General features: G+C 42.0%; 1 protein-coding gene across 3 annotated transcripts in view; it reads right to left on the bottom strand.

Annotated features, from left to right (window-relative positions):
- Window positions 1–1,750: 1,750 nt before the first annotated feature.
- The window catches only part of LOC135391571 (intraflagellar transport protein 56-like), a 30,185-nt gene continuing 9,630 nt past the window's right edge, over window positions 1,751–22,305 (bottom strand). For 2 of the 3 annotated variants that reach the window (XM_064621865.1, XM_064621868.1), the window contains 12 exons: window positions 22,119–22,188; window positions 20,057–20,158; window positions 19,927–20,001; window positions 14,406–14,508; window positions 14,242–14,351; window positions 12,246–12,324; window positions 12,103–12,191; window positions 11,503–11,586; window positions 11,374–11,443; window positions 10,623–10,717; window positions 7,794–7,927; window positions 1,751–1,868 (listed from right to left, as the gene is read on the bottom strand). In XM_064621865.1, the coding sequence (XP_064477935.1) occupies window positions 1,763–1,868; window positions 7,794–7,927; window positions 10,623–10,717; window positions 11,374–11,443; window positions 11,503–11,586; window positions 12,103–12,191; window positions 12,246–12,324; window positions 14,242–14,351; window positions 14,406–14,508; window positions 19,927–20,001; window positions 20,057–20,158; window positions 22,119–22,188 (1,117 nt within the window). In that variant the 3' untranslated portion in view covers window positions 1,751–1,762. The remainder of the gene's footprint in view (window positions 1,869–7,793; window positions 7,928–10,622; window positions 10,718–11,373; window positions 11,444–11,502; window positions 11,587–12,102; window positions 12,192–12,245; window positions 12,325–14,241; window positions 14,352–14,405; window positions 14,509–19,926; window positions 20,002–20,056; window positions 20,159–22,118; window positions 22,189–22,305) is intronic. The other variant, XM_064621867.1, reaches the window with a different exon arrangement.

Raw genomic sequence — 22,305 nt, 5'->3', positions numbered from 1 at the left:
GAAAATTCGCTGCTCGAGGTTTTTGAATATCAGTAAACGTTTGAGAATTCAAATTTTTTCAAATATTACAGCAGTTTGCTACGAAGCTGTTGCAAGCTGCACGCTGGGATTGTACGTTCCGGCAACAGCAACAAACATGAATAACTGAGCAGCTGCAAAGTGACCTGCAGAGGTTTTGAGATACGCCCATCTGCAAATGTGTCACTACACGTTCAGTAACCGAAACTGCGGTACGCTTCATGCATCGTCAGCACAGACACGGCTTTAGTGGATTGCCAACGAACCTTTAGCATTCGTGTAAGGCCTACAGTTTGGTGAAATTCCAGTTACATATCGAAATTTTGTTGGCATTGGGCTGAACACCGCGCCACTGCATGCACAGTCAAACCACGCGTTCCGAATGTGTGTTTGTGTGATGGCGGAGTGGGACGTGACGAGATTTTGACATAGTTTTTCTTCAACTCTGGTGCCGTGCAACCGCATGTTAGAAGTGCCAACTAGGATGACATTAATGCTATAAAGTCATTTGAAACTGCAGTAACTGTCGTTACAGATGATAGCGAGTAAGCATGACCTGCATGGTTTTGCTTGCAGGCATCAGCGCGACAAAGTTTTGAGGCGTGCGCACACAGATTTTTGCCGTGAAATGAAAGAAGCGCTGAGCACGAACACCGCGGAAACAATTGCTCAGGATAAGCACAGCCATACGACATCAATGAGGATCGCAGTTTTACTACGCTAATGAATGAGGATGTTCCAAACTATGCATTGCGATGGAACGATATACTCGCGCGTGACGTCAGTCGTGAGAGCACAATGAAGCCGTGCGGTTTCTCGCCTGCACGACAAATGCCGACTGCATTGTGAGTGCAAGAAGAGAGTACTAGTTTCTACTTTCGTTTTCTTTTTGAGATGCGCCCATAAACCATCCCAGTACTAAACCATAAACAGTGCACCATCCCATATTCTGAACAATTACGTCATTGCCCCTTTACTTCTATCCTTTTAGTGTCACAAGCACTTACAGCACCAACACAGGTGTTCACTGTCCATGAAAGATTTTTGAAGTGCAAGTTTTTTACAATTTTCAGCTTGCCTGATGAGGACAGCACATTGTTTCATTGTAAAAATAATTTGACTGTACATGTGCATATAGGCATGTATGCCTTACTTTAAGTCGATACATTAGTACATATTCCTGTGTGTCCTGTTTTATTTATTTTTTATTTTATTTTTTAACACAACTGTGACACGTTGGTTTTCGGGACTTAAAAGTTACTCTTAGAAGCCATTATCCTATGACGGGATATTCGGTATTCGAAGGACGACTTTGCAGACATTCGTATTCGATTTGCAGTAGAAAATTTTGATATTTGGACACCTCTACTTTTTGGCACACAATATGGAACAGACAAAGAAAAAATGGATGCCAGAATGTGTAACAAGTTCACAAGTCAGATATAGTCTTGGAGTATAAAAGTAGTAAGCAAGCAAGCTCCGTGTAGCACAAGGAAGATAGCATCAACGTGTGTTTGAGGGGGACGAGGACAATTGTTTCTCCTGTCTTGTCCCTTACTGTTCTGTCCTCGTCCCAAACTCCTCAAACTCTAGGAGATGCTACTTTGCTTACAAGGCCTTCCACCCATGTGTCTGCCATACATGACAAAAAAAGGTCTGGTTGACTGCTGCACAGAAAGTATTGTGGCTAGCATGGCCATCAAGCTTTGAACGCTCCAATAAAGAGAGCATATACAAGAATCATTCAACCTTTATTCTCCCGACACCATTTCTTCATGATGAGGAGCACCGACTCTGCTTGTGGATTACTGGTGTTTTTGAGGATACCAAAAATTTCTTCCATGGAATCCCTGGAGAAAAAGTATGTAAGAGCTACTACAGGATGCATACACACATGTTGTCTATGGCATGTATAGCTCAGTTTCATCACACTAATGACTAACTAATCACTGACTACTGTAACTGGGACTACTGTGGCATCAATAATGATCATAATTGTCTTGCAATGCAATGCCACGAATTATCAATTTATCATGTTCCAATATTCCACTGAGGCATGCCTAAGGCCCTTCTTTTTCTGCACTTCCGCTATTCTGCAAAAATTCGCGCAATAGTGGGTCTGCCGCGGAATATGAGGTTTTGCGCAGAATTTTTGCAGAAACTGCGTGCTTAACTCAGTTTATGCGTGAGATGAACGGACTTTGCTCGCATCGGGTTGGCTTGCGTTACAGCGTAGATGTGCCAACCGGATAAGGCCACCAGGCTGTGAACAACCCTCTAACTCCTCTCTCTAACCCTCAACTCTCTGGGATTTTGTAGTGGAATGCAAATGCTGACCCCTGCTTTGGTGTCCATAGCTGTCAAGTACCCCTGTGTGACAGTAAACTCTGTACATGCAGAGAGATCACTTAGCAAGTACAATCTGATAGTCAGTGACAAACGTCACTCCCTCTCAGAAGAAAGTACAATGTACCTTATTTTCACGCGTATTAGCCGCGGCTTATGCGCGATTTATTTTTCTCGCTGACGCTCTGCGGCTTATCCGTGGGTGCGGCTTATCTGGTGACTATTTTTCCCGGGTACTTTCCCCATACCCCGGGTTAAACGAAAGGGCCGACAGTGCCTCATGTTTTTCGGAACAGGACCGCCCTACCAGTGCGCGAACAATACCGGACAGGGGCGGGTCCACTCCACATTCGAGTGGACTAACCCGTCAATCCACGAAAAACACGCAACAAGGGCACAATCCGATCCTAGTAGAACACTAGAACTGACCTCCTTTGTTACACATCATGCCGACACCGGAATGTGGACAGGGCTTATGGCCTTCCCCACGGTCTCCTTTGTCGGCAGACCCACAGGAAGGGTTCAATACACCTGACATCGGGACAAAACGTGGTCAGCTAAGCGTCAGTTCTCACTTGACGAGAGCAGCAGCATTCGTGGACACGGGCACGGCAGTTAGAGTTGAGGGATGGCTCCAACGTTGAGGCACAGCCACGACAGCGGCTTCAAACTAAAAGTCGTCGACTTCGCGGACAAGTACGGGAACAGGGCAGCTGGCAGGGAGTACGCCGCTGACGAGCGTTGAGCGTCTCTGTTGATTTTGTATGTGCATCACTGGTTTAGAGCACAAAGCAGTCGCGTCGTATTACCCGCGGCTTATCTGCGAGTGCAGCTTATCTGCAAAAACATTTTCAAAATGTATCTAAAAACGAGTCCTGCGGCTTATCTGCGGTGCGGCTAATACGCGTGAAAATATGGTACCTTGTTATGCTAAGTCACAAAAGTGACAAGCAGAAAAGGCAGAAAAAGAAGGGCCTTAGGCATGCCTTATGCGCGTACCGAGAGGGGGGCAAGGGGGGGCCATGCTCCCCGGAACACCAAGGTCGCAAAATAGTGCGCTCTTTAGTCATAGCCTCATGGGTCATAATGATTATTCTCAGATATCATGATAGGAACCTCTGAACACAACCACACAGTGCGCAACGTCCCGTCCGCCTCCAGAAAAAGATGTAACGGGGGGGGGTTGTAAACCGGAACCAATTAATCACTGCAACGAATGACCCGCTTTGGTGGCAACACCACTTCGCAAATTATTTAGCCTGGGGACTTACCTGAAACACCCTGTGGAGCACTATTGTGCCACAAGCAAGTTATTGAGGAAATAAAAGTTTGACAGAGAAGAGGCAACCTGGTGAACACAAGTAAGTGCAGTACCATTAAATCATCTCTAGCTGCATATGCTTAATGCACTAGTGTGTAATACAGCAATCCATATATCTGATACATAAAAGCCACCTTTGCCTCTCAAGCCGATGCTGCTTTTGTGACAAAGCTAATAGAAAGTGCTCTTTCCAAAGCTCTATAGACAGAGCTAGATGCCGAACGGGGTACTTTCCTGCGGAGGGGCAGATAGTTACCATGGGAAAAAGAATGCCCTGCACATTCCACTGATAGCAGGTTATATGTAGAGCCTGAAGTTTTCGGGAAACATTTCTGTCTAAATTTGGAGGATAAAAATCGGGTAAATCAACATGTGCTCTAAATTCATGCAAATTTGGGTGAAAAAACTTCCAGTACGCTAAATTCGGGAAGAAATCATGCTCAGTTACTCAAACTAACTGTACTGGTTTGGTACAAACTGTGATGCAACTGCATTTGCTGCCAAACAAGTTAGTGTGCATTCCCACAGACATCTCAGTGAGGGTAACTTGCCATGTAAAAATCAGGTTTTACCCTAAAGAGGCAAACTTCAATTCAGGGTGCAAATTTGGGGGGAAAAAATTTGGGGCCTGAAAGGCTTATAATGTAATTGGTCCAACCAGTCGTGTCTCAACTCATAACAGAACGATAGTTCAGTGTCTGATGTAAGGCTTGACCGGAGGGAGACTGGAGTACCTAATTGTCAGGCGTGTCCTTACATCTTTCACAGAACTGTGTCTAGCAGCAGAAAGTCGATCGCTGGTGATCGACGGTTTGGGAGCCCGCTACTCGGCATCCAAAGCCGACATGGACAAGTGGTCATATTTGGTCAATACCATAACCACTACAGAATGAGTTTCATTTTTACTTTTAGTTTTTCGGCAACATCGTGAAGCTGGCCCTGCAGCAAGGCAGCAGTGTGGAGATTTTATCTTGGTCGGGGCATCACGTCCCTGCAGCAGACCTCTTTCGTAAATGTGCAATACATGTACTTGCGTTTGAAATATATTTGGGTTCAATGTCATCATTAGAACGCAAATAACGACTCTGAAGGTGGTAGATAATCGGATTTTTATCCTGAATGTGTGGATATGTATATCTTGCACTCTTGCTGTTCTTCCTGTCTCAAAGCTAACCAGGACACCAAGAACACACACGGTCCTCACGATGTTCCCACAGTGTCATCGTGTCCTCGTCCTTCGATGTCTGTCCCCAGAGCATCCTGAGGATGACACTCGCGGATTGTCCGTGAAGGGTCATTCAGGTACGTCATGTGCCCGCCCCTAGTGGACGCTAGACGGACGGGAATATTACTTTATTTTCAGTTTACCTGCTAAGACTCCCCAAATATTGAGTGACACATTTGTTTTGTTTTTCGGGCCAATTCTAGAGGTTGAATGACATTTTCCAGAAAAAGAAAGAAAACATTTCTCCACCAAAAAGGGTGACTGTCCATGACATGGAGCAATTATCGTGGAAAAGGCAATCGCGGTTTTGACGCACTGTTTCTGACTTTCGAATGCCTCAAACCAACAGCAGTAAAAAACATGGACTTCGCTGAAAGGGAGTGTTGATACTTCAACCAATTCCCTTCTTCAATATTGTTCCTTTCTGTAATCGAATTAAACCCCGACAGCTCACCGTCTGTGTTGAGTGCGAGGCTAGCAAGACTATCGGATTCACACAAGGTCGCGTAACAAGTAATATATAGTATCTGTTTTCATTTCGGAAAGGAGCTTCGGTACCTTCTGAAGTGAATTTCTCTCACTTTGTGACTTGGTGTGCCTGGCAAAGTTTTCTTGTTGATCGTTTATATTTCTCCTCTTGCTTTTTATTGAGCCCTGCTCATTGTCCGTTGGGGAAAGACGGACAGCTAGACATCATAGCGGCAGCTTATTAAGACAAATGGACAGTAATAAGTGAAACAGAATGTAGTGGTCTCAGACAAAAACAAATAGGGTACAGTAAAAGGAATCTAGGGTTTGTCCCTGATGTGCCATCACACTGTCCTAAAATTGTCATTAAGGATGGCCTGTGAACATTCTGAGTATACTCTGGGGACACGGTATAGTGCCAAATTGACACATTGAGGACAATTTGAGGATCAAATTTGACCCTAATGAGGACGTCACCCCGTTCGTGAATCATGCGCTTAGGCTATCCCAAGGATGTCAATGCGTTCTTGGGGGAGGAGCAGAGAAGCTGTGAAATAGCAAACTGAGGTACAAGAACAGTAAACTTGAGCATGAAATTAATGTTTTCTGCAGAAATTATGATGCTCATTTCTGTTTTACTCCTTCAATGAACTCTGCCACTCAGTTACATGAACAACATGGGTGTTGACGTCATTTTCCACAACTCATGAACTTCTTGATCCAGAGTGTTGATACTTGCAGATATTATTTCTGGCAACATTTGCCACATTTTGCATATTTTGGAGCTTGTAGATTAATATTTTTGCTTGAGGTACAGGTGTATCTTCACAAGCTTTCTGCTGTTTGCACTGATTTTTTTGTGTTCCAAAATCAATTTCAAAATTGCATAGATAGCCTTGTTTCCAAAACCTATATAATTCGCTGGGGCATCATTTGGCTACATTCTCCTATACAGCAACACATTTTGAAGTGATACTATCAGCCACAAGGAAATATATTTGTCAAACCACCCAAAAGTGGCCATTTTTGCAGCGCCAAGGAAAGAGTTAAGCACACTCATATTTGCCTAAGTAAGGTGCTGCTGTCGATGAGGTTGTATTGGTACAACTAAAGTACGAGGTGTGAAATGAGACAAATTTAATAAACATGGCTTTTGGGTGTTACACGATTTATTGGAGGACTAAAACACCAAGTATACAAATAAAGATTCTCATTTGGAGCTCAGTTTTGAGGTTTGCGTAGTCTCATAACTGTCCAAACATTGTTGCATTGTTTATTTTGCTGTACTTGTAAAAGTTCGAAGCATAACGTACATTTTTGGTAAGTTACTTTTCAGAGATAGTTTCAAAGCGTCAGTGATCCCCGGACAATTGAAGAAAGTGGGGTATTATGAGTAACACTGTATACGAAAGTGAGGTTTTTAATTTTGTGCAATGCAATTTTAGAAAGCAGATAGTTTCCAGGTCCTTTCCGGAAGGGGGAAGTTAAGAAAGACGTTGCGATGATAAACTTGCAATTTTCTAAGTTTTTGTATACCTTTTCTCAGAACACATTTTCGTCATAAAGACTATGACACGGTTTCACCGATGCTGGTTAACTTTGCACCGACATCATGTTTGCTAAAACTTGAAGATAACATTTAATTATTTTTTTACAAACGTTAATTAGTGATGTGATGAACGTTCCAGTGACAATAACTCCCCGTAGTGAAAGCAGAGTTAAGCATTAAATTTAAGTTAAGGGATCGTTTATCTTGGTTCAAACATTTATTGATGTTGGTGAAACCAGACCTAAGTGTTCCAAATCGACAGGGGGTTTACTTGGATACCGATAGTACCAACTGCATATTAGACCGGGTGTAGTCACTTTGCAATTTACGTACACCAACATAGTTCCAAATCTGGAAGCTAAATATGTTGTACAATTATTTATGATGTCTCCATGCATTACTTACAAATGTTTCTACGTTTCTCGATCTGAGAAGTAAACAAATGATGTGCAACCGACAAAAGCTCAGGCCCGGCTCATTGCCAATAACTCTTGGACTGGACCTGAGCCCAGCCTGTGCCCGGAATAAAAACAACTGTGAGGCCCTAACAGAGCTCGCAAGCCGTGCTGAGCTAGAGTTTTTCAGGCCAGCCCGGCCCCTTGCGGTGCTCTAATGCACAATGCTGTGTGCGGTATTATAGGTGGCCAGTAGCGTAGCCAGAAAAATATTTTGAGAGGGGTTGTACAGAAACTTTACATGGTGAAGAGAATTTCACCCCAGTTTTCCCTTTCCCAAATGCACTGCCAAAGTTAAGAGTTCGGGGGAGCTGAACGCCCCGAAACTCCCCTGGATACACCACACTTGTAGCCGCTTGCCAGGTATATTCAAATCACCACAAAGCAAATTATTGTTAGTACATTGCTCACCTAGTCTCTTGTCCAGCTATCACTTTCTGGAACGTTCCAACACAAGCACCCCGCTTGCCTTCCCAGTACTCCGGATTTGGGTCCATCTTCTCCAGGATGTCGAACGCCCGAGCTGCATACAGGAAGTGGCCCATCTGCAAAAAGGTCCAGATAAGGAGTGACACTCTCTACTATGAAACAAAAGTCTCTCTATATGCCGGCCCGGTAGCTCAGTCGGGAACGTGTTGGCTTGCTGGGCTCAAGATCTCGGGTTCAATATCTGCCGAGAACGGTAGCAATGGTGGGAAGCTAAAAACTTTGCTTCAAGCACCGTGTGTCAGAGATATCCGGTGCATGTCATGAGGTAAATAAAGCTAAGCACTGGTAAATGTACACACTCGTCCTATCACTCTGAGGAGATATGCCGAAAGCTACATGACAAGAAGACACACAGCGCGACAACGAAACAGACACAAGGAAAAGTAGTACGCAGGACAAGAGCTAACTTGCAGTTGAACTGAACGCTCCTTGTGTCTGTTTCACAAAGCCTTCTTGTCATGTGTTTGGCTACTCTTCAGCTTCTCTGAAGCTACATGCCTACGTTAATACTTTGGTTTGAAGTGGTTCTGGAATGCACATGCACATTTTATCATTAAAGGAGTACAGAGGGCCATCCAAAAAAAATTCAGATTAAGACATCTGATGAAAGTGTGTGTGACATTATACCGAATAGCGCGAAAGGTTTTGATGTGTGCAATTTGTTTCCCAGAATAAAACTCACATAAACATAGCTCCGCGCCTTCACCCTTAACTCGCCACTCCAGCTATAACGAGGATGAGTAGGTATGATGGCACGTCACCGATGACAGCATAAGGAGACTCGTTCTGGTTTGCCGGTCAGTGGGGGGTCTGCGCCTCGTCCCTTTGCCGCCGTAAACCTGTTTTGCCATTTTTCCAACGCCGTTTTTCCGGAGAATTGGGGATAGAAGGAGTGGCCGAAGCATTACCGAGCAAGGAGAAAGGCTTTATCAGAACCCCGAACAGCCGAGTAGCAGACGACAGCGGAGTAGCAGACAACATTTCTCTAGGCCAATCAGCGAGCGTTCTCCTTATAGCGTCAGCGCGAGGTTCCAGGCAGACCACAGGCTGGTTCTGCTCTTCACCACCGTTGCGCACGGTCACTTTTTGCGGCGTATTTTAATTTTACTTTCTGTGATAATTATGACTCTGTGATGTAAATTACTTCGCATGGTGCATCTTACTGGCCTACTTAACAGTTTTATAGGAAGAAAACTGGGTGTTAAAAATGACTTCTGTGCTACTTTAAATCGAAAAGACTGGGCTGCCTGCCCAGGCAGAAATTTGAGCTGGAATCTCAAGTGAATCGACTTGAGAAATCAAATGGAACCTTTTTCTTTTTCAAGTGTACCCACTTGGATTCCAGCTCAAATTTCTGCCTTCTGGCGAAGTGTACACTGCATAGGAGTACAAGCCCCATTATACTGAGTACCCTATTCTTGCACATCCTATTCTAGAATACGGTGATATCATATATGGAATCTGCACGCAGTATCAAACACATAGAACGTTGAGCGAATAACGTGTCCAGAAAATGGCACTTAGGTTTCTATTTATCTCCTACCGGCAACAAGCCCAGTCACACTTCAACATAACTTGGCAAACATTGAAAAAAACACACATTTGTAGGAAAGTCCATAGCCTGAAATTCCTGCACCACCTCATCACTTATTCACTACTGAGCTCATACAGTGGTCTCCTACAGTCACGAAAGCACCATGGTCACCACTTGCATGTGCCCACTTCACATATCAATGTTCACAAATTTGTATTCCTTTATACCCTAGACATTTTCCTACTGGAGTAATCTTCCAAGCTCTATAGATGCTTACAGGAGATTGTGACATAATCTCCTGGCCTTGAAGATGTTCTAATCACATGTTCTAATAACGTAAATATTTTAACAGTCTCCCGATGGTGCATAAGAATTACTGTAAACGTATTTTTATTCGCGATGTATTAATTTTTGCGAATTGCGCGTTCAGTCATTTGAGAAGTTATTCGCGAGTATTTAATTTTGCGATTCCGGGGCCTGTTTCTTTTCACGGGATAAACGTCAAGCTGTGTTTGCGAGTACAATTTTGCAAGATTTTTCGGCAGTCGCAAAATTGGCAAAAATTAATACATTGCCAATGTATTACGTAATAATATACGTAATACATACGTTTAATAATACGTTTAAATACGTTTAATTAATACGTTTAATAAAAATACGTTTACAGTATCTGTCAACCAATCTTATGTCCACCTCTCTAAGTGTTGAGAAGTTGTGTCGCCCGTATTCTTGGGCACCTTGAGGCTTGTGTTGTGTGTTCCAGTACGACCACAGTTACTTTCCACCATTTTGTGTTCTGCATATATTCCCCTTTTGTTAGCCCCTCATGCTATGACTGCAACTAGCACCACGAGTAAATAAAAAATCAAGGTGCACAGAGTACGCTGGACATTAAAAAAATATTTCACTGCTGAAGTTCTGTGTGTGTTCTATACGAGTATATGCTGTATCAACAATCTTCCATTCCAAATAAAGTGTCCGTGCTGAAGACCAGCTACGAGCGTTGGTGTTGTCAAACATGCACGGACAAACTCACAAATGTGCGCAAGGCATCCGTGTGCGCTAGACATACAAAACATAGCACAGATATTGCAGCATTGGTATGAACACAGTCAACTACAACCAATCTGCTTGGTTTCAACTCATTAGGGTATGTCAATGCTACACAATATAGCAAACATCGGCTTCTAGTTTTAAGCACAGGCTTCCTTTTGTACCTTGTAGCAGTCATTGGCTATTTGTTGTAAGAGGCTAAATGATTCCATCTCTTGATAGATGTCCCAGGCTTGCTTGGGCTTGCCATTCATAATATCTGCGGAGGGATAGTACCCACAATGTAGAAGGTATCTCTCCAGTAATGTTATACAACATATGGGGCTAGTCGGTACATCTGTAAGGATAGTGACGCAAAACACGAAGAAGAAACACAATGATAGTCGCAAATATAGTGTCACTATCATTGTGTTTATCCTTTGTGTTTTGCCTCTGTATCCTTATTATACAGAAACATTACAGCTGTGTGTGCATGTAGTGCTGAGTTAATGTGTGCTTAACCCGTGGAAGGGCACATATTTAAATGTAAGACATATAAATGTAAATGAAAATTGTGTAGTTCTGGTTTCTGCTCATTTACATAGCAAAATTTGACAACTTATATCTCAAAGTACATTTGCTTCTCAGGACGATGCATTTAAATAATGACTGGCTCCAATTCTGCTATCTCGCATTTCCCAGAAAACATCTAATTAATAAGTTCATTAATGAACTTTAGGTAATTGGTCGTCCAGTAGTTGCATACTCTGTCCTACAGGCCTGGCCGTGTAACCCACCTGCTAAAACAACATCTATTTTGCTCTGCTAGTTTTTTTTTAATAAAACTTATGTAACGAATAAAAAAAAGCACCCTGCATATGCAAATACTGCTGTAATGCATGACAGGAGGGGAACACCGCACTAAGAAAAACTTACAGCAACGTGCGAGCCAGCTTTGGTATACATAATCGCACTTCACCTTTTCATTCTGGATTGCTGAAAGTATCTGAAAGATACATGTTGACAGCAATGAAGGTTTGTTACAATGATGGCCACCATTCTCACCTGCTCAGCCTCTTTATAGTTTCCTGTTGCAGCCTTTGCTTGACCATAGTTGAAATTGAAGGTGTGGTCATTGTAAAAGTAGCTCTGGGTAAAAAGTAAATAACTGTGTTGTGGGAAAGCCTTCTTACTTCAAAAGAGTAAGCACTTAGTCTTCTTTGTTGAAAAAAGAAGTAAATAAGCAACCAGTATGCTTTAAAAAGTGTAGCAGCAACCCACTGCTACATACAGGTATTTTTAACAGTAAAAACATTATATGGATATAAAAAAGTATAAACTCTTCATCTATCACAACTAATAAAATAATATATTTACAATCATATAATCAGATCTTTCCATTCAGGATTAAGTTTATTCTAAATGAAATTTATTTTCCAGCTATACTTCCATTTTTTAAATCCATTTTCTAGTAATTAAATCGCTAAAGCCCTCAGTGCGGGGACAAGGACAAGGCCGCACACAAAGAAGACAATGACACAGCACTGAAAGCACAGTGTTACCAACCCACCCAAGTTTTAATTCACTAGTTTCTAGATTCCAACTTTTGTGCAAAAACTTTTGTGTGTGTGTGTGTTTTTTTTTTTGTCAAGATTAATATAATACCTTGATGGAATTCAAGTACAGAAGAACATCTTCAAACTGCTTGAGGAGAAAGAAGCAGGAAGCCATGCACTGTCGGCCAGGTATGGTGTCTGCGAGAAAAGGCGATGAGGAGGCGTTCAGTTGCACGGCTTACCTCGCCTTACCGCACTCGCTCGCTGATCCACCCACAAGTTGAAAAAACTGCTGAGCAATCTTGAGATGTTCTCGCTGCAAAACAGTTTCCTGTCAAACGGGAATCTCATTCAGTCGATCATCGCACACTGCACTTGTTTGGGCGGTTATGTATGGGCACTGTACCGCCCTCATTTCTTTGGGACCCTTGTAGCAAGTTAGTCGAAATAAAGCATTACATGCTACGTGTTGGCACACGTGGCTTAGGAAAACTACAGCCGAAACGTACACCATGGAAGTTGCAGCTTCTGGGCAACACAAAAGATTCTCTTTTTAAATTCTGTGTTAGTATGGCAAAGCAACTGTGGCTATGAGTGGCGTACAGACGTAGACAGATGGAGACAGGACAGCAGGAAGGAGTGGGAATGGGGGATTAGTATGTGTCCTGGGCTGACTTCAGGGGGATCTGAGCTGATAATTTGTCGGGAAAGTCTGCCAGAAAACCCAGGGAAACCTCAGACCGCTCAATCGAAGGGGGGATTTGAACCCGCGTCACCCCCAGTCTCGGCGTGGAAAACGACCATCTTAACCACTATGCCTCGGGAGCTGGTCACGAAAGTTTTAAATAGAGCAATTAAAATAAGTTCGAATATTACTTGAGAGCAGCATATTCACAATACTCAGAAAGGAAACAAATTAGCTAACACTATACAGGAAAGCTATGCCTACAGCTAGGAATATTTTTCCCTACATGGCACACTGTAGAGTTTTGGTGGCAGAAAGCACCTTTTCGTACAACCTATAAGTGATTTGGCTTATAAGTAGAACCTGAAGTTTTAAGGTTTAACCTGATTCTTCCCCGAATTTGCACCCCAAATTGAAGGTTGCCTAGGGTGAAACCCTATTTTTACCCATCACATTGCCCTCATTGGCATGTCTGAGGAATGCACTAACTTACTTGTTTGGCAGCAAGTGCAGTTACATCACCGTTTGCACCAGACCAGTACAGTTACTTTGAGTAACTGAGTAAATTTCTCCCCGAATTTAGCATACTGGACGTTTTTGCACCCAAATTTGCATGAATTTAGTGCACGTGTTTATAGACCTCTACCTGTTTGTAAACAAATGATGTCATAATGTCCGACAGCACAGAACGAGTTCGGTAGAGGTGAACTACGTTCAAACCTAGTGGCGAACAAGGTCGTGCCCGAAAGCCACAGTCTTGAGGGGATTACGAGGGCCTCTGAAAAGGATGCGACCTTCGGTCCTACTTTTCTTTCAGTAGGAGGCAGCGAACAATTCCCCATTCGTGGAACCCAGCTTTCCCCTTCCGATCTGTTTTGGTTTCGGTATGTCTACCAACGTCATGATGACATTTCTCGGGTAGACGTTCATTGACCCGGTTTTTACCCCCCGAATTTAGAAAAAATATTTCCAGAAAACTTCAGGCTCTACTTATGAGTGAGAGGCTTGGGGCTGTTCGACAGAGCTTGCCCACTCAGGCCAATTTTCCATGTTATACTGTTTCTATGCAATAAAAATCTAAATCTAAAAATCTAAATCTAAAAAATTTTGTTTCAGTGCAACTGTCTTGGTTACGTTCACGTAGACTAAGACACTATGAAGAATGGGTAAGAGATGTCGTATGTCCACGCAATATTGTTTTCTAAAACTGCCTGTGCACACAAACTCACAAAAGGAAGCCACCATAGTTAAATATCTTTGAGCAAGTCAACAACGAGAAATGAGCCGAGGCGGGCTACAAACATGGACGACACAAACACGTGAGCCTCCAATGCACAGAATCAGTTAAATCAAACAAGCAAGGTTCAAATCCTGGCATCTGCTCTTTTTTTCCTTAGTTGTTTCATTTCTTTGAGTGAGTGCAGGGTTGGGGTTTACATGAATAGTGATACAATACAGCAAGCTTGTGGCAATTCCGTATGCACTCCGATATTAGCTGCTTATCTGTGTTTCTGTTGGTGAAGGATATGTCTCAGTGAGCAAAACGCAGGATAATGGTCGCACCAGGCCTCTGTCCTGTCCGATTGTGGCGTTGACGACTCCTTTCAGGATATATTCATGAGGTACAGTAGGCTCCAAGTCCTTCATCAACTCGTACGCCTCATGGACATCGTCTGCAAGACATTCCCCATCTACATGTCACCCAGAGTGGCAAGTTTGACATGTACCTTGTTTGAGATGGTAGATGACCAGATTGAGCCTGGCTTCAGGTACAACACCAACAAGGGCAGGCAACACCTGCAAGGCACCCTCACCACCACGGAACACTACCTGAAATTGATGACCACATTGACAAATGGGCTGGTGTGATTGAGGAGCGCAATACAGCGAAGATTCCGCTCACGTATGGTGCCAAATTGTTGAAGCTACCCAGCAACGAGTTCGGTTGCTGATTCAGGCTTTTACTTCAACAAAGGAGAAGCCAAAGTGAAGGACAAACATGATAAAACCAATTATGGTTAACTGTAGCTTGCTTCAACAATTTGTTTCCTTCTTCTTTCAGGCACAGACATTCTAACTACAGGTTTTCCCACCGGATTTAATCCTTATACCGCATATTTTAATTATTATACCGTGGAATTTAATCTGCATGCCGCCACTTTTAATCCTTGTTTCGCAAGACTTAATCCATATGCCATGGGATTTAATCCTTCTGTTAAATTTAATCCTCGTGCTGCGAATTTTAATCCCTAAGCCGTGGAATTTAAACCTAAGTTATCTGGTTATCTTTTCATTACTTCTTCCACTACAATATGATAGTGTGGGAGTGCCTGCATGATTTATTTATTTATTTATTTTACCCCAAGGGCCCTTACAGGCATTACATGGGGAGTGAGAAAAACAGTTATAATTACAGCATTCATACAGTTACAATTGAGAAACATAAATACAGTATATAAGATACAAATAAAATACAGCTAACATTTGCATGATGAAAGAGAAAATAAAAAAGAAAGAAAAAGAGGACATAATACAAAAGAGTTAGTACACCAATGAACAACACAAGCATACTTAATACACTTTGCAAGTAATCTAAAAGAGAAAAGCAAAAACAAACAAAAAAATCAGTTTAGCGGACGTATAATGTTCAAAAATGACTGGTGGTCGTGAGTGGTGGCTATGTGTCCTGGGAGATCATTCCAAATGACTATGGTGGAACAAAAGAATGACTTCGAGAATGCGTTTGTGTTACAGTGAAGACGCGTGATTTTATTAGTATTGTATGGTCTAGATATATATAACATATCTAGAGGTAATATGATATCGGCACGAACGATTGGAGATTGATCTGTGGGAATGGTATGGAAGAATCGATGAAAGAAGGACAACGTTGAAATGGTACGACGATATGCTGTGCTATGCTAAAGTCGAGAGGTTAAGTTCAGCTTTCAGTGCAGATACTGATGTTGTGGTGCAGTAATTGTTGAATATGAATCATGTTGCCCTGTTTTGGATGCGTTCAAGATTATCAATGAGGGTTGTTTGGGCGGGATCCCATATTGTGGAGGCGTATTCCAGTTGTGGGCGAGTGAGAGTGAGATATGCTAAATGTTTTAAGAGGAGGTGCCTGCTTCAATGTTCGACGGATAAAGCCAAGTGAATGATTAGCGTTCGAGATTATGCAGTCAATGTGTGTATTCCATGTCATGTTTGCTGAAAGATATACGCCAAGATATTTGTAAGAATCTGCTCGTGGCAGAATGAAGTTATCGATTGTGTAAGAAAATGGGGGAAGGGTGCGTGCAGAGTCGTTGACGTGAGAAGGAGACAGTGTTACATTTGTTGATGTTCAAGGGCATTCGCCATACTGCGCACCATTCCTGTATTAGAGTTAAGATGTTCTGTAATGTTGAGTGGTCCAGAAGAGAAGCGATTTTACAATAAATGACGCAATCGTCTGCAAAGAATCGGACAGTTGATGTTAGGCCCCTAAGTAAGTCATTAATATAGATGAGGAACAGCAGAGGTCCAAGAACAGGGCCCTGCGGTATGCCGGATGTTACTGGGATTTCGGGAGAGTGGGATTTGTTACACGAGACGAAGAGCAACCATTTTGTAAGAAATGCTTCTATCCACCGCAGAACATGATAATCCAGATTTAGAATGGAGAATGGACATGTGGGACCATGTCAAATGCTTTTTGGAAATCTAAGAATGCAGCGTCCGTTCTAGAGTTAGTGTCTGCATGAGAAAGAATATCATGAACAAAACAAGCTAGCTGCGTTTCACAAGATAAGTTGTTCCTGAATCCATGTTGCAAAGGGTAGAAGAAATAATTTTTTTCAAGAAATTTAATCATCTTAGAGTTATAACGTGCTAAAAAATTTTACATGATATGCAGGTATAATAGAAATAGGACGGTAGTTTTGTGCAAGCTGTGTGTCACCTGACTTGTGTACTGTGATGACCATGGCTGTTTTCCAGTCACTCGGCAGGGTGGACAGATGAAGAGATTGCAAGAATATGCAACACAGAATTTCACTTGATACATATTAGTCTAGTGTTGTATAATATCTTGGAGTTAATTCCATCTGGTCCAGCAGATGATGGCAGTTTTATGTTTTCTATTATTTTACAAATGCCATGTGAACTAATGTCTATGTGAGATATCGGTGCAGTAAAAGGCATTGATAAGCAGGGATCAATGCTTGATCTGTCAGTGAAGAAGGAAGCAAATTCGGAAGCACTGAGATTATCCGTCAGAACAGACCCGGAAGAATCCGTTAAGGTGATGTGATGAGATTTCGGTGGTGACAGAATGTTCCAAAACTTCTTCGGGTTGCTTTGCAACAATTTGGGAAAGTCATGGCTGTAGAATTTTTGTTTGGCACTTTTGACGGAACGGCTATATTCACGGGTACAATCACGAAACTCGGCTCATGCGTTATCATCATTAGTTAATTTTGCTCGTCTATAGAGGCGTTTTTTCCTATTGAGAAGCGTCTTAAGACCAGCATAATTTATTACCTGTATGACTGTTTCCTGTTTATGGCTGTAAATTGATTATTTGTGTGACTATGCCTATCTATGCACTACTATGGGATGGTGTGGGACTACCTGCATGATTTATGACCTGCTTTGACAATTTCCTTGTTTACAGCTATAAATTGACTTTTTGTGACTGTCCCTACTATAGAATGGTATGGGACTACATGCATGACTTGCGATCTGTTTTTACTATTTCGTGGTTTACAGCCATAAATTGACTTTTTGTGACCATGACTACTCGATGCACCACTATGGGATAGTATGGGACTACATGCATGATGTATGCCCTGTTATGACTATTTCCTTGTTTATAACTATAAATTGACTTTGTGACTATCACTGCTCAATGCACTACTATGGGATGGCATGGGACTACCTGGATGATTTGACCTGATATGACTGTTTCCTTGTTTACGGCTATAAATTGGCTTTTTTGTGACTATCACAGTTCAATGCACTACAAGTGACAGTGTGGGACTACCTGCCGATTTATGACCTGATATGACTATTTCCTTGTTTATGGCTATAATTCTAATTTGTATGACTAGGACTGCTCTATGCACTACAATGGGGTAGTATGGGACTACCTGCATCATATACTTGCATAGAGCAGTTTCAGTAATAAAAAGTCAATTTATAGTTATAAACAAGAAATAGTCATAACAAGTCATACACCATGCAGGTAGTCCTATACTATCCCATAGTAGTGCATAAAGTAGTGACAGTCACAAAAAAGTCATTGTATAGCTGTAAACGAGGAAATAGTCAGAACAGGTCATAAATCATACAGGTAGTCCCACACTGTCGCATTGTAGTGAAAAGATAATGAAAAGGTAACCCCGAGAATTTAGGATTAAATTTTGCAGCATCAGGATTAAAATTTGCAGCACAAGGATTAAGTTTAACGAAGAAGGATTAAATCCTATGGCATAAGGATTAAAAGTGGTGGCATAAGAATTAAATCCAGCAAAAAAATGATTAAAAGTGACAGCATGAGGATTAAATTCCACATTATAAGGATTAAATTCTGCGGTATAAGGATTAAATACGACAGGAAAATCTGTAGTGTAAAGTGCATGAGGAACTTAACAGACCACTGTGACATGTTCAACTCTGTTGCATTTTGGCAAATCTTGTTGTTACAATGCATACGTTGTATCTCTGCAGTTCATTCCTGTGACTGCATGCCATGAGTTATTTAATTGGGATCATTTGGGATTATATGGGAGTCATCGAGATGTATGTGTTGCAGGTGAAATGAACTGATGACATTGACAACATCAATGACTGGGACTGCAGCATGGGCGAAGGGGGGGCAAGAGGCGACTGTGCCCCCCCTGGGGTGGGGTGGCTTTGGATGATGACTTGCTCCAATTGTGCTATCTCATATTACCCTGAAAACGTCTAATTCAAAAGTTAATTAATGAACCTTATTAATATACTGTAGAAGTGGTTTTTTCGCGCGGAATTATTTTTCGCGTTTTTCGCGTTTTTCGCGGACACCTCCAAAATCGCGAATTTAAGTTCCCGCGAATAACTCTGGCCATACGAGGGCGAAAATCGTTCGGCGTTCGACGCTATACCGCGACTACCTGACCCTTTCTACTCCATGTAGCATAGGCAGTTTAAGCAAGCGCAGAAGATTGTTTTATCCCATCAGGCAAGATGAAAAGAAATGAAAATTCATCACGCTTTTGTTACTCCTATAAACGCTTTGCACTATACATGCAATATACCACTATACCACGAAGCCAGAACATGCCTTTCCCCGCATTCTCAAAACCAGCTTGAATGATAGTACCATATCTCAAACGAACTGGTCAGTGCCCCGAGTGATAATTAATAAGAACAGCTAAAATAAGCTGGCTAACTTGCACACGGCCAGTACTATGGCCTCCTACAGGGTCCCTAAAGGGCATTGGACAGGACCTTTCCTCCTATCTCTGTGAGGAGAAGAAAGGAATATACCTAGAATGCCGCAATCCACGTGAACAACGGATGTCTTAGTACGTGCCGAAATACGCCCGAGTATTGACGGCGGCATGATATGCAAGAGCAAAGCACTCCCGGAAACCTGTGTCGCGAATTTAAGTTCTCGCGAATCAATCCTCAAAGCAGCTCTGCTCGAAAACGCGAAAATATTTTCCATGCGGAAAAAACCACTTCTACAGTAATACATGTCCAGGAGGGGGCCGCGATTCACGTTGCAGGCAAGTGGGTCACGCCGTATATGCCACGGTTTAACATGTCTATTCAAACTGGTTCCAAATGCATCAAAGGACGGCCTTCTCATGTGAGCTCTTAAAACCTTTGTAGAATTCCAGTTACCAAGCAGTGCTTGCAATTCCAGAGAAATATTTGCGTTGCAATGTAGCTTAACTATGGCAGGTGTGGAGAGGCCATAAAGTAAACTCAAGCTAGATAAAGAATATTTGCACTCAGCAATGTCCCATTAAAAGTTGTCATCTTTAGCATCCTGCCAAAGAGGATCTGAGACAAGTAAGTATCGAGAACGTAATATAAAAATGTGGCTGACGAGAAGCGATAAGTGACTCTGTATATTACACATGTGTACAAGAGAATCTGAAGAATGAAATGTACTGAAGATACTGTATGTGTGGAAAAGTTGTAAATAAGCTGGATCTCACAGAGGTGGCTCGCCCTTCATTTAATGACGTGGTCTCCTCCATGCCTACCTACCAGGTTGTGTCGAATCAGGTCCTGAGCATAGGTGAATGATGCAGATGCCTTGTCTTGCAATCCCTTCAGCTCAGCCTGGGGTAGAAGGATGGCATGATTACACTTCCAAAGCCAAATCTGGGACACTAACCTCAGCAGCCTTGCCATTGTAGAGCCTGAAATGATTGCAGGCCTTGAGATTGATTGCAGTCGCGCTGTCTGGGAAGTTTTGCAAGTACACTGCCAGGACTTCCTGCATGGACAAGTTATTTTTTTTATTTTTTATTTTCATAATACAACTGGCACAGTCAGTCTATGATGTCAAAGCAGATGTCAAGGCACGAGCACATGTTAAAGATACCTGCATGTTTGCATTCACTGTACAGCTCAAGTTCTCAAGATCCTTGTGGGTCCTGCATGCAACTTTAATTATTCAGTGCAGACAAAGTTTTTGCAAAGGAAATGAATGCAAAACCTAGTTTTGCATGCAATAGTCCACACCATACTGATGAAAAACAAGAGACAACAGAGATATTATGCAACACAACACGCCACTTGCAACAGCATTCACTCAGCACATACCGTATTTATTCGCATAATTTGCGCACCCGCACTTTTTCACTAAAAAGGTTGTGAAAATAAAAATGTGCATAATTTGTGCACTCCTACTTTCGTGTGTGACATCATCGCACTATCCTGCGACTGGTATTAAGACTGGTACTTCAAATGGCCTCGATGGTACAGAAGACGACATCCTATGGGACGACAATGCAACAGATGTTATCCAAGACTGTGATATTATTTCCGACTAAAGCAGCGATAACGGATCATAAAATTATCAAGTAATAAAGGTACCTGAAGGCTCATCTTTTAACAGATTTTGCTCACGTTTTTTAGGTCATCTAGTTAATGCCTTGCGTAATCTGCACCCCCCACCTTTGAATCTTTTTTTTGGTAAAACGAGTGCGCAAATTAGGCGAGTAAATACGGTACACCCCTTTTATAGTAAGCTAGATACCTGATTTCTTCAGATGATACCAACACATAGAACTAGCACGTATCGTGCCTGGTCAGCTATCTCAAAAGTCTCCCAAATTTCCCTCTCCCTAAGTAGGAGGAGGCAAGCCTAAATCCAATCAGGATATTAGATTGTTATGCCTGTCTAAGAGGTGTAGTAATGCACCTACCCAGTCTCTATATCGCTGTAGCTAAGAGGAGTTTGGTACATTACCCCTCGATTTTACAAGGAGTCCCCCAATGGCACCTCTTCACCACCTACTCATTCGTCAAAGTGGAGCTTTGCGTTGCAATGTATATTTTCCATGTGGTTCAGTGTTTTTTTCTATGTTTTTAGCCTTTCAGATATTAAGTATATGTATCAATAAGCCCAAATGAAGGTTTTGCGAACAAAATTTCGCATGCTTTCACACCCCTTTAATGTTCAGCATAGACATAAAAAATAATGTATAGTGCTATTATAGCTGTGTATTTAGCAATGTATAACATTCAAGCTATCACACTATAAATAGCATAAATTAGCTTGTAGAGGTAAAATACTATTCAAACTGTCATACTACTGTACAAAGCAAAATATGGCAGCGACACCACTACACTGTCTTTGATTAGCTGAACTAGTGAACATATAAGTTGTTGTACTACGTATTTTGTTTAAATATAGTCATTATGAGACATAGAAAGTAGGATGCCATCGATTAATAGGGTTACCATGATACTCAGATCTGTCTTTGTAAACAATGCTGCAAATCTTTCCGGATATAGGCAATAAAAATATATCCGATGTGCTGTTCAGTTACCATTATGACTTTTTCTTTTCTTTTATTTTAACGTGTGAGGGTGGAAGGTCACATATGAATTTAAATCACATTAGAGACACGGGAACAGCAAGGGCAGTTTGTCACTCAAGCTTTCAGGTCATGTGGTGGATGTTGCAGATGACAGTGATACATTCGACAAGTTGTGGGCCTGGCAGTAATTGCAAGTCGACCTGGACATCGCTTGTGCATAAGAGGATTGTTCAGCACATGTGAATCCACAAAGGAGAGCTCTACATAATGTGCAACATTATTACAGTCAACTTTCAAGCGCTGTAGAAAATGACAGTACAGCAGATCTGAGTGGAGCACAAAAATTTGTAATGTCACAAGTTACCATTTAAAAACTTATGTCCATATCTCATGCAGAGTAACACATACCTGAGAGACATCATAGTAGTCCAGCTTGTAGTAACACAGAGCAACGTAGACATTGAGAGCCAGGAAGTCCCTAGTGAAGAAGAAGGGGCAGGCTATAACAACAATAACTTTATTTTAATGATGATGATTGACGAGCACAATATTTTATGCTGTGGGTATGTTTGAAACACAATGCACTACAGAGAAC

The sequence above is a fragment of the Ornithodoros turicata genome, chromosome 4, assembly GCF_037126465.1.
Source record: "Ornithodoros turicata isolate Travis chromosome 4, ASM3712646v1, whole genome shotgun sequence".
NCBI classification, from domain to species: domain Eukaryota; kingdom Metazoa; phylum Arthropoda; class Arachnida; order Ixodida; family Argasidae; genus Ornithodoros; species Ornithodoros turicata.
Note: the sequence above shows the minus strand (reverse complement) of the source record. Positions and strands in the feature narration are given on the sequence as shown.